Source organism: Ochotona princeps, chromosome 6, assembly GCF_030435755.1.
Source record: "Ochotona princeps isolate mOchPri1 chromosome 6, mOchPri1.hap1, whole genome shotgun sequence".
NCBI classification, from domain to species: Eukaryota; Metazoa; Chordata; class Mammalia; order Lagomorpha; family Ochotonidae; genus Ochotona; species Ochotona princeps.
The window spans coordinates 57,165,493-57,178,244 of NC_080837.1; the positions used below are offsets into that span (position 1 = coordinate 57,165,493).

The 12,752-nt window shown below is 40.1% G+C and overlaps 1 protein-coding gene and 1 non-coding gene across 9 annotated transcripts in view; both read right to left on the bottom strand.

The window, feature by feature from the left end:
* RALGAPA1 (Ral GTPase activating protein catalytic subunit alpha 1) overlaps positions 1–12,752 on the bottom strand; it is a 214,207-nt gene that overhangs the window by 162,807 nt on the left and 38,648 nt on the right. For all 8 annotated transcript variants that reach the window (XM_004584764.3, XM_058666350.1, XM_036495464.2 and 5 more), the window contains exons 6-10: positions 12,421–12,598; positions 9,342–9,457; positions 7,243–7,381; positions 5,331–5,539; positions 2,811–3,050 (exon numbers count right to left, since the gene is read on the bottom strand). In XM_004584764.3, coding sequence (XP_004584821.2) covers positions 2,811–3,050; positions 5,331–5,539; positions 7,243–7,381; positions 9,342–9,457; positions 12,421–12,598 — 882 coding nt within the window. The remainder of the gene's footprint in view (positions 1–2,810; positions 3,051–5,330; positions 5,540–7,242; positions 7,382–9,341; positions 9,458–12,420; positions 12,599–12,752) is intronic.
* Positions 9,133–9,262, bottom strand: LOC118759355 (small nucleolar RNA SNORA70). The gene has a single exon (XR_004996147.2). It is a non-coding gene; the product is annotated as a small nucleolar RNA SNORA70 (small nucleolar RNA).

The following is a 12,752-nucleotide window of genomic DNA, read 5'->3' on the forward strand; positions in this document are numbered from 1 at the left end:
AGCATGGAAATAATACTGTATTCTACACTTAAAAATTTTACTTAAAAATTTTTATTGGAAAGTTATAATAGTAAAATAGAGAGAAGTTAAATATAATTATATATTTAAATAAAGTTATATACATATAATAAAATTTGAAAAAAATAAAAGTTAAATAAAGTTATAAAGTTAAATAGAGAGAAGGAAAAAGACAGAACGATATTCCGTCTGTTGGCTCATTGCCAAGATGGTTGCACTAGTCAGAGCTGAGCTGATCTGAAGCCAGCAGCCAGGAGCTTCTTCTGGGACTCCCACACAGAAGCAGGGTCCCAAGGCTCCGGGCCATTCTCTAATGCTTTCCCAGGCCACAAGCAGAAAGCTGGATGGGAAATGGAGCAGCTGGTACACCAACTGGCACCCCTATGAAATCCCGGCACATGCAAGGCAAGAATTTAGCCACTGGGCCATCAATGCCAGGCCTGAAAATGAAAATTGTTTAATGATCAATAATGAATAAAGAGTACAGTAACACTGGAGTTAAAACAAAAACATTTTTTAAAAACCTAAATTTTTACTATTAATACGTAAGTTGGGGAACAACATTAGTAGAAGAGAGTTCTTTGGTCCCTGTATTGGTTAGAAAGAGAATAAAAATTACTTTGGATGTTGGAAAGTAAAGTATGCACGGCAAAATGCCTGTAACAACCACCAAGGAAGGGGAAAGGGGATAGAGAAGTGGAGTGCCAAATGTGTTCAGCTGCTGTTTGAGACACTAGCGTTATACACCACAGTGCTGGTTACAGTTCTAGGCTATTCTGCTTCACATTCAGTATATCTGCTAATGAACCTGGAAAGCTGCAAAATGTCTGGGCCCCTGCACCCAAACGGGAGAGCAGCACGAGTTCCTACCTCTTTGGCTTGGGCAGAACCTAGACCTGGAGGTTATGACTATTTGGGGAAACAAACAGAAGGCGGAAGATATTTCTCACATTCTCTTTCTGTATCCTCTCTCTTTTCTCTTTTTTTAAATTTATTTATTTTTAGTGGAAAGCCAGATATACAGAGAGGAGGAGAGAGTGTCCAGTGGATCACTCCCCAAGTGATCACTCCGCAAGTGATCACTCCGCAACGGCCAGAGCTGAGCCAATCTAAAGCCAGGAACCAGGAGTTCTTCCGGGTCTCCTACATGGTTGCAGGGTCCCAAGGTGTTGGGCCGTCCTTGTCTGCTTTCCCAGGCCACAAGCAGGGAGCTGGATGGGAAGTGGGGATGCTGGGATTAGAACCAGCAGCCATATGGGATCCCGGCACGTGCAAGGCAAGCACTTAAATCACTTTGCTATCGCGCCGGGCCATCCCTCTGTTTTTTCATGTCCATCTCCAGCTCTAACACTTTCAAGTAACTAAAAAATTTTTTTTAAATAACAAAAGGTAAAAATTAAATGAAAACTAAGAAAATAACAATACAAATAAATTCTGGGAGGGCCTTGACTGTCACACTTCAAGGACCTCCCATCTAAACTTTACACCATCAGATTGGTCACTGCCATTCTTCTAATGGCAGTAAGGATTACCACTTCAGACGGGTGCCTTGAAAGGAGAGGAAAAACCACACGTGGTGTTAACCCTGCAGGAGCTGGAGGAACGGGTGACACAGGTGTTGCTGAAATGTCTCCACTGCTGACCACCGAGCGCTCCATGAACTTCCTCTCTGCAAAGTACCTACCTCAATGCCATTCCCATGATTAGTTCACAGGTGTTCACTTATTTACACATATACAGGCCAACCAGACCAACTTTCTCAATAAGAATCCACAAAAATCTCACTGCCTGCTAGCAGGTTTATCTTGTGTTCAATCAATTTCCTTCACTTTGTTCAAAAAATATTTCTCTGCTACGCATTTACTTGCCCGACATTTGGATGATTTGCCTTCATCTTAACAAATTCAATGTTTCCCTGCTAAGCACCTCTGCTACTCAACTCAAAGGGCTAACTTTTATTACATCTATTTTTACAGCACATCTGCATTTGAAATGCACACTTAGTAATTACTGGCTATATGTGAAATAGCTTATTTTCTTTTTCTCTTTTTAACTTTTACCCAGAGTAGTATTTGTCATAAGCAACTTTAATCTTAAACTTCCCTAGAGGAAAAAACTGAGCCTAGAAAGGTAATTTAAAAGCAATGGAAGTATCACTTGCATATTCACAAGTGGCACTTTACTAACAATAGAGAAGACAAAAGTAATTCTACCATAATTAATAAGAGTTGCAATCTAAAAAGTGAGCAACTTTCCAGGGCCCGGCAGCGTGGTCTAGAGGCAAAGCCCTAGTCTTGAACGTGCCGGGTTCCCATATGAGCACCGGTTCTAATCCCAGCACCCCACTTCCCATCCAGCTCTCTGCTTGTGGCTGGGAAAGCAGTCAAGGATGGCCCAAAGCCCTGGTTCTCTGCACCCGCATGGGAGACCTGGAAGAGGTTCCTGGATCCTGGTTTTGGATTAGCATAGCACCAGCCATTGCACTCACTTGAGGAGTGAATCATCGGATGGAAGATCTTCCTCTCTGTCTCTCCTCCTCTCTGTATATCTGATTTTCCAATTAAAAAAAAAGTGAGTAACTTTAAAAAAAATTTGATAACAAAAGGACTAGGAGGAAGAATAAGAAAATAGCTAAAATATATGAACAGAAAATACTAAACAATCAGATATAAGTTTTTAAAACTAAATAGGAACTTTAAAAAACACCCCCATACGTTTTAAGTATCTAAAAATTGGTATATGAAGAGCTATAGTCTTCATTACAAACTAAAAATACCAAGAGATATTTTTACCTGACGAAATATCTCTGTGACAAAGTTCACATTACTTCTTTTAGAAGAAAAAACTCTGCGAACGATTTCAATATCCGTGAGATGCTCTTCATCGATGCTACACAGGCTGGATGAGCTCGGCTCCCGCTCGGTGAGTGTGCTGGTATTGGAGTGAGACTGCTCTGGTTCCGCGCTTCTGTCTGCTCTGTCGGCATTATCATTTTTATTTTCTTCTCTGGATACCAAACTAGCAGCTGCTCTCTGAAATCAAAACAAAGTGAAAAGAATCCTGTAATTGTTTAACTCGATATTTCGTATTTTAACAGAAAAGTTTGGCAGAAACAAAGCCTTCTACACATAACTTCTGTTTAAAATTCAGGCCTAGAATTTCACTCAGGATGCATTCCAAATAATTAAGAGACAATGTAAGTAACTCAGCATCTGATACCCTAAAATGTGCAATACCTAATAGTCTACTCCCTTACAGATTTGTTTCTTAGTATATTTGCAGATTAAAAAAAGTTGGGTGAAAAACGAACTTAGTAAGCAGTGGCAGTTCAGATCTTGAGGAATAATACCTTACACAGCTGGCCTTCCACATTCCTGGGTTCTACATCCATGTATTATCAACAGATAAAAAATTTGAACACAATCTCCAAGTGTACTGAATATACACGGGCTTTCATACTTTCCTAAACAACCCAACAAATATTTATACTGCAGTAAGTATTATAATAATATAGAGATGTTTAAAGTCTCCAAGACCACGTGTATAGGTTACATACAAATACTACACCATTTTAGATAAGGGACTTGAGCATTTGTGGATCTGTTACCTCCTGAGGGTTCTGGAATCAATCCCGAATGGCTACTGAGGGGTGACTATAACTATGAACGAATAGTAGACTTTGTATCTAATCCTTTTTTTTAAGTATTTATTTTATTTTCAGGTGGCTGAAGGGGCCCAAGAACTTGAGCCATCCTCCACTGCTTTCCTAAGTCATAAACCAGGGAGCTGTATCAGAATGGAGCAAATATGAACTGACATCTCTATGGGTCAGGCATCCATATGGAACACCAGCACCACAGGTGGAGAATTAACTTGCTACTCCCCAGTACCAGCCCCTGTATAGATGTTTTTTCTATCACGTCTAGACTTGGTGCCTTTGTGGAGAATAGGGCAGGAACAGGGTCACAGGAGTTTAAATCTGCACTCTGAATGCTGAGAAATTAAAAAGGGCTCCTCCTTAATTATTGTAGTTTTTCTGAAAATTTATACATAGGGGGCAGACAATCTGTCTTACAGTTTAGTGGCTGGCTGGGACATGTACTTCCCTTATCCGGCGCACTGCTATTTCCTGGTAGTGCACATCTTCAAGCAGCTCAAGGAGGTAGGTCCCTGCAGCCATGTGGGAGACTCACACTGAGGTCCTGGTTCCTAGATTCACCCTGGCCCAGCCCAGATGCTGCAGGCATGTGGTGAGTGAACCAGCACATAAAGGATCTATCACTCTCATTACTTCTCAAATTAAAACAATAATAATAATAATAATAATAATAATAATAATAATAATAATAATAATACAGTAATAATAAATAGTAGTTTTTAGGCCGAGCACGATAGTCTAGTGGTTTAAGTTCTTGCCTTGCATGCACCAGGGATCCCATATAGGCGCTAGTTTTAATTCTGGCATCCCTGCTTCCCATGCAGTTCTCTGCTTGTGGCCTGGGAAAGCAACCGAGGACAGCCCAAAGCCTTGGGCCTTGCACCTGCGTGGGAGACCTGGAAGAAGCTCCTGGCTCCTGTCTTCAGATTGGCTCAGTCCCGGCTGTTATGGCTAGTTGGGGAATAAACCAGTGAATGGAACATCTTTCTATCTCTCCTTCTTTCTGCAAATAGCGTCCAAGAGTGTCCAATAGCGTCTCCTTACATGTGGTCTGACTTTCCTCAACTTGAGTTACCAAATGCAGTTTAAAAATAACAAATGGAAGATCATAGCAATAAACAGTGTTACTACATGTTTGATTTTATGTATTGTTATTTAGCTCTTATTATGCCAAGATTATAAATTAAACTTTTCTACTGGCTGCACACATATAAGAAAAAATATAGTATTTACAAAGTGTTCAACGCTGTCTGAGCTTTTCAGTATCCATCCAGTGGGGTTTTTGGAATATATCTCCTGTGGACATGGGCACTAGCGTACGATAAAAAGAAACAAGTTGGAAGCTGAAACCGATATGTAACTAAACTACTTTCTTACTTTTTTAATCCCATTTTATTTTTTATTGAGCAATTAAATTTATAGTAATGGCTAAATTTTAGATTTATACAATGCCTGAACACAAATAAAATAGTACTAATATTTGTTTCAAATATGCTTTATACATAAAATAATTGAAACTAGTAGACTAGTTTTAGACTAGTTTTAACAGACTGGGTGCCCGGCTAGCTCAGTTGGTAGAATATGAGACTCTTAAAACTAGTAGACTGGATTTATGAAGTAAGTTTTAACTTTCACAAGCCTAATTGTGTATTACCTGAATATTCTTTGGCAAGACTTCACCTTCCATCCCAGGAATATGAGGTCCTGAATGTGGCTTTGGCTCTAGCCAGAAAGAAACCAGCCAACGAATGACAATAACACGAGCCTTGATAAAAGGTTCCTTTGTACAATAGATGGCTTCATTGGTTTCAGCATCCTTCTTTATCATGACATAATGTGGCTTTGGTCTCATTTGTGGGATATCTATTAAAATAAAAGGAAAACAATCGAAAATAAGAATTATGCTTAAACAAATCTACATTTTTTTATATTTAAAGATTTATTTTTTTATTACAAAGTCAGATATACAGAGAGGAGGAGAGAGAGAGGAAGATCTTCCGTCCGATGATTCACTCCCCAAGTGAGCCGCAACGGGCTGGTGCGTGCCAATCCGATGCCAGGAACCTGGAACCTCTTCCAGGTCTCCCACGCGGGTGCAATGTCCCAATGCACTGGGCCGTCCTCAACTGCTTTCCCAGGCCACAAGCAGGGAGCTGGATGGGAAGTGGAGCTGCCGGGATTAGAACCAGCGCCCATATGGGATCCCGGGGCATTCAAGGCGAGGACTTTAGCCACTAGGCCACTGTGCCGGGCCCACAAATCTACATTTTTAAACACCTGAAAAAAATATGATGCTACTATGATTTTAGAAGTAGCTTTAGTACAAAAATTACATTTTACATTGTGCTAGCTGTTCGTACAGAGCCCAGAAGAATGAATCATACATACTAGATTAATATATGGTAACATGTCTTCTTCACAAAATATTAAAAGGTTCAACGAATTCTATCTAAGTACAAAGAAACTCCTAGAAGTTTCAATTCACCCGAAACAAGTATCCTGAGGTCAAACAAAGTTTGAAGTTTCGTCTGAACTTGCTGGTAGTTCAAACCTGGCATTAGCAACCTCTCATGAAATATAAATTCCTGTTCACACATTACTAATGCCTTTAATCTAAAAGAAAAAAAAAGTCTGCCTTGTGAGTGATGTATCTTTGGCATATACTCTTGATATATGCCCACGTAACATATCAAAACCCTTGGGTTAAATTCCTAGTTCTCAATTCCAGGTTTTTGCTAACATGGAACCCGAAAGGCAGCTGCAATGACTAGGTAACTTGGTTCAGGCCTTCTATGCACATCTGTAGTGAGTTCCTGCCTTTGAGCTTCAACCTGACCAGCCTGGGATGAGGACATCTGTGGAGCCATCAGCAGAGCGGAGCTGACTCTTTGTGTCTCTCTCAACTACTTTAAAAAAGTTTTAGGGCCCAGCGGCTAAAGTCCTTGCCTTGAAAGCCCCGGGATTCCATATGGGCGCCGGTTCTAATCCCGGCGGCCTTGCTTCCCATCCAGCTCCCTACTTGTGGCCTGGGAAAAGCAGTTGAGGACAGCCCAAGCCTTTGGGACCCTGCACCTGCGTGGGAGACCCGGATGAAGATCCTGGTTCCCGGCACTGGATCGGCACAGACTGACCATTGCGGTCACTTGGGGAGTGAATCATCGGACGGGAGATCTTCCTCTCTGTCTCTCCTCCTCTCTGTACATCTGACTTTGTAATAAACATAAATAAATCTTTTAAAAAAAAGTTTTTAATCATTAAAAACAAAATCTTAAAATAGAGTAAGCATTAAATCAAGCATGGAATTCAGTTTAATTTACAATCACAGCCATTTCTGGTAGTAATTCCCAAAAGAGGAGATCCTGACAGTAGGTGCTTTAAAAGTACCTAATTTTCAGTGAATCTTGTCTATTAATTCACTCTCAAAATTAATTTAAGTATAGTATCTTTACCAGTGAATACACATATTAAATGTGACAAGTTTTCTGCAAGAAATAAATGCTAACTTCACAATCACAGCTATTTTACTATTAAGTGTGGTCTATTAGAAAATGCCAAACACTACCTACCAAGTACAGGATGATATAAACTGTTTTCCTTACAGATGTTTGGGAAAATATAAGGTAAGTAATATTTTTTAAAATGTGAAAACAAAAACGAAAATCCTCTTTCTTGGTTTTCTTTGTTCTTCCATTCTAAACTTTTCACCTAAAAATTTAAAAATAAGCAGAATCATTAGAAAACCTTTTTAATACCATGATACTATAAACAAGCTTCTAAATACACTCAAATGTTACACTAAGAAGATCATATGTGACAACAGCAAAAAAATTTTATTTACTATACAAACACATTAAAATATTTAAAAAATCAAAGATCCTCTGGAAAAAAATGAAAATCAAGTAAACACTCAGCTCTAACAACAAAGATTAGCATCTCTTTCTCTTTCTGAATAACTAAAGGCATACAGAATATGTGCATGTGTGAGCAACAGTAGCAGACAGGTGCAGGTAAGCAGAGGCTGAGCACAGGAAGCAGGGTGTCCACGAAGGAAGTGACAAGGGGAGGACATAGGCCAACGACTCAAAGCCTGAAAGGCATGAAAGGGGTGGTCATGAAGCGAGGGGGCTAACAGACCGGAAGTGAGAGAGCAGGGTTAGTAACAGAACCCCAGCAGTGTAATGCAGATATCTAAGCAGGAGGCTGGCAAAGTCCTGGACTGGGTGGTGCGTTCAACCCAGTGAAGGCAAATCTATTTCTGCAGGGTAAAGGTGGTAATGAGACACTGCTCATCCACCTGAAGGACTGATTAAATAATAGTCTGAGAATCATTTCGGCCAGTTCTCTCAGTGACAGACAAGAAGGGTATAAGTATGGAAAGAAAGCAGTGATACTAGAAGGAAATTTGGGGCACTCACATAAATGAGACAGAAAAAGATGGAATACAGAAAGAGCCAAGGAAACGTTCAAGGTGATGGACACGTTCATTATCTTGGCTGTGGTAAGGCTGTCACGGGTGTATGCATGTATCAAAACTGTTAGTAACTGTACCCAATAACCCAGAGCAATGTAACTCAAAAAATCTGCATGAAGTACAAAAGCATGTTTTAAGAAAAGAAGTAGTGACAATAACGAAACAGCAATGACTATCCACTACAGAACTGGTACTATGTGCACCAAGCAGTGCTTAACCTTTATCCACCAAACTGGGATAGGTATTACTTTTATCCTTACTTTACAAATGAGCAAACAGAAACTCAGGATGGCTAAGTAATTCACCAATGATATTTGATAAGAAATCAGGACTCAAACTAGATGCCTTTTACAGAATGCGTATTTCATATCTAACTTATACAAAACGCATGCACTTGCAAATTCAAAACGAACAAATTGGAGCATAAATTATATTTCCCTCCCTTTCCTTATGCTGCAGCCCACTTACATCTTGGCAGACCAATTCTTAAGAGGGAAGGAGGGAAACATGGTTGTCTCTACTAGCTATGAAATACATAAAATCCCTTTACATCAATAATTTTTTTCAGTAGCAATTGGAATTTATTATTGATGAGGTTAACGAGCACAGAACAACAGAGGCGCACATGGGTATAGAGCTTGCCACTCATCCAAGGGACCACTGGTGGGGATGTGTCTGACCCCACAGCTGCCCAGGATGAGCGGCTTCTCAGCCATCACACCTTCAAATCCAATCATATTGAACTTGATAAAGTCCCACTTCTTAGGGATGTGGATTTTCTGGCAAACATGAACTTAAATTTGGCCCTGCACAGGGCCTCAACCACATGCTCCTTGCTTTGCAGTTGGTGAGGTAGAACATGATGATTTGGCTGATGTGAACCCTGGCTACTGTGTCTGAGGCTTTCCAAAAGCACCCCGCATACCTGTCTACAGCCTAGATTAGGAACACCATGAAGTCAGAGGCAGGAATGTCCACTGTAAAGGGCTGTCTCCAAGGTCCCTTAGGGCAACCTGTACAAGCAACAGGTTGCATACACCATCAAGAAGGCTGCTGTTGGCAGCCATTGCACACTAGGCCCCCAGGAAGCAAGCAGCTGGTATAAAACAATACTGAAATACTACAGCTGCTGATTACAAATCCAAGGATTAGGAAAAGGATAAGGGAGAAGACATCAAAGAAAGCAACACATACCTGAATTACTATATACTTTAAAAGTGCTTCAAGAAAATAGCTAGTGAGATCTTCTTGTCCTTTATCCCCAGACTGTGGTGGGACAAGAGGAGTGATTTCCTCTATTGTGACTTGGGCTATTCAAAGACAAAAGAATAATATAATTACAAAATAAAGTTAATAACACAATTACATAACAAACAGCTAATTACAAAACATAGAGGCAACAAAAGCTGCTTGAAACTTTCTAATATTGGAAATCTGAATCTGAGATCATTCTTGACAGTCCACCACAACCAGAAACATGAATAATCAGATGTTTTGGGAACACCTGATTCAGAGATTTTGAAATAGGGATGAACATACATGCAGTAATTAAGGGTACATAATAGCTCACTAGAGCAGTTTTAGTGTTAATCTCAGGTTCACATTAAGTGGGGCAGCTGCCTTTGACACTGGCATACCAGATGGGTGCTGGTTCATGTCCCAGTTGCTCCACTTAAATCCAGTTCCCTGCTAATGTGCCTGGGAAAGCGGGAGAAAATGGCCCAAGTGCCATAGGTTCCTGTCACTCATGTGAGAGACCAGGGTGAAGCTGCTAAGCCCTGGCTTTAGCCTGGCCCAGCCCTAACTACCGTAGCCATTTAGAGCACAAGCCAACAGAACAAAAATCTGTCTCTCCCTCTTTCTCTGTAACTCTGCTATTCAAACAAATACATCTTTTTTAAAAATTCATTGCACAATTAATCAAATGATGAGAAACACTAATGAGAATCCATAGTCTCAAAAGTTAATTTGATTATGGTTATGAAAACAAATCTGTATTTTTTTAATTTTCAGAAATTCAGGAACATTCATTATAATAAATCCAAGAAAATTAATCTAAAGCTAGTTGAATTCTTTTGACTATTTCCTAAAACATGTTTTTAGGAAATACATGTTTTTAGGAAAAACATTGGTTTAACAAATATAAATATTTAAATATATTTCTCAATAAGCATGAACCAACTAAGAAATTTCATAACAGTGGCAGATTTGAGCAGTGACAAGATGCATAGTATATTATTCCTAACACTTCATGAAAAGTTATACTTGAAACACACAACCTTTACCACATGTACTCGAGATTTCCTGGAATACTCAATCCCCAAAGAACAATATACTTAATAAATGAAGCTATTAAAATCCCATTAAAACTCATGGCATCCTTCCCTAAGAACTTTCATCATGCACTAAAGAATACACAGGTAATCCACACTTATATGCTTTGTAGAAAATAAAATACAAATCTTTTATTCTCATCCCTCCACCTCCACGCTGGGAGTCACGAGCACCCGTCCTATCACCCAGGGCCAGCACCTACAGCACCGGGGACAACCTGCATGCCACAGAGTGCCCTGCAGCGATTCAAACAGAGTAATCCTCAACTTGCTTATCCTGGCTTGCCTGGTGTCCTTATACAAGAAGAGGAAGAGATACCAAAGGGCTTGCCTGCTTTCTGGGCACACACACATGCACCCAAATGCACAGAGAAAAGGGCAGGTGAAAACGTAGCAAAATGACCCCATCTTGGGCAAGAGTTAAGAACAGCAGTTCAGATGCTGCCCGAGATGCCTACATCCTTGATCAGTGCCTGGGTGCAAGCCCTGGCTCCACTTCTAGCATCAGTGTCCTGCCGATGCACAACCCCAGGAAGCGCTGGTGACGCTTCACGCTCCTGTGTCTCTGCCCTCCACGTGGAGCCTGGACTGAGCTCCAGGCTCCCGTCTTTGCTGTTGCAGGAACTCTGGGAGTGAACCCATGCAGGAAAGATATTTGCATCTCTTAAAAAATTTACTTATATTTTTATCTATTTGAAAGGTACATCTACATGTGAAAGAGAGGGCATCATCAAATATCAAACCCGTTGCAACATGCATCTTTATTTCTCTAGAAACGTAAGAAAATAAGCTTTCATTGTTTAAGTCACACAGTTGGTATTATTTTGATTTGGTTGCTCTAGTTGCCTAAAAAAAGTATTTCAAAATGTGGGAAAATGCAATTCAAAGATAAAGTTTATCCTGTTGCAAAAACCACTGAAATCAATGCATAGTTTTCTCATATTACACAGTTCCCATGAGCTTTCGGAAGATCCCCACACAGCACTGTTCATGACAAATGTTCACTAGTGAAAGAAAAGGAAAACATGTGTGTGTATGTGTGTGTAAAACAAAAAGAAAAATTAAATTCCACAAATATCAGCACTAACACAGAACTTAAAAAGTAAAAGAAATAAACAGAAGTATTTAAAGTAACTAGCACAAAGATTCACTAAAGAATCAAAACAGATATTAAACAGTATTTCTAAATGTCTAAATTAAATTTACAAATCAAAATATTGGGGCACTTTATAGTTAAATTTATATATTTCTTTACAATCATCTACTGTATACAATAAGACACACTTAAACCTCAACGTGCATCCAAATTAATTCCAAGATCCATGGTGAAGCATAACAAATAGAAAACAAAGTATAAAACTGGTCTATGTTAGGTACAGGCTCCCAGTGTTGACACATCCAGGCCCGCACAGACTCTGCAGACACTGTTCTGCACAGGGCTGGAGACAGCCTGGGAGCAGCCTGGGAAACAGCACTCAACCCTCCACCTCCACGCTGGGAGTCACGAGCACCCGTCCTATCACCCAGGGCCAGCACCTACAGCACCGGGGACAACCTGCATGCCACAGAGTGCCCTGCAGCGGTTCAAACGGAGTAATCCTCAACTTGCTTATCCTGGCTTGCCTGTTCCTTCCTGTGTGAGCCATTTTAAATTTTGGGGCCACATTTTTCTCTGTGCCCTGTGCCTTTTGACTAACACCGGTACGTGCCTACATCACACCTGTCTCCCATGTCATGACATGCTCCTTCCTCTTGGGAACTGTGACAAACTATCTTTTCCATAGTTCTCTTGATTGGTTGTCCTTGCCCTATATGAAGAATAATAAAACCAACATTTTTAAATATTGCTTTTAATTATTCAATATAGACAATATAGACACTCTAAAAAGAACTTTCACAGAGCAAACACACAGTGGTGAGTAGCATCCCATGACTCTTACTTTCTTGAAGATTGAGTGGAGGATTAATGAGATTATCTAAAGTTCGAGGTCCGTGTTCAGACTGTGGTGCTAAAAACCCGGGAATTAAGCACGAGAACATCCAGAGCTGTTCCTTGCTGCAGTTATTCTGAAGAGCTTGCAACCATAACAAGAACAGACGAACACCTTCCCGCCTAATCTGAAATAAAAATGAAAAACAGACTTACCGCTTTACACTTCTATACACCAAAAGAACCAGTAATCTGTGACCTCATCTAACCTACATGCAGCAGGAAGTTTTCAGGTTGAGCATCTCATTTACTGGAGTATGATTAAGACACATAAAATGAAAT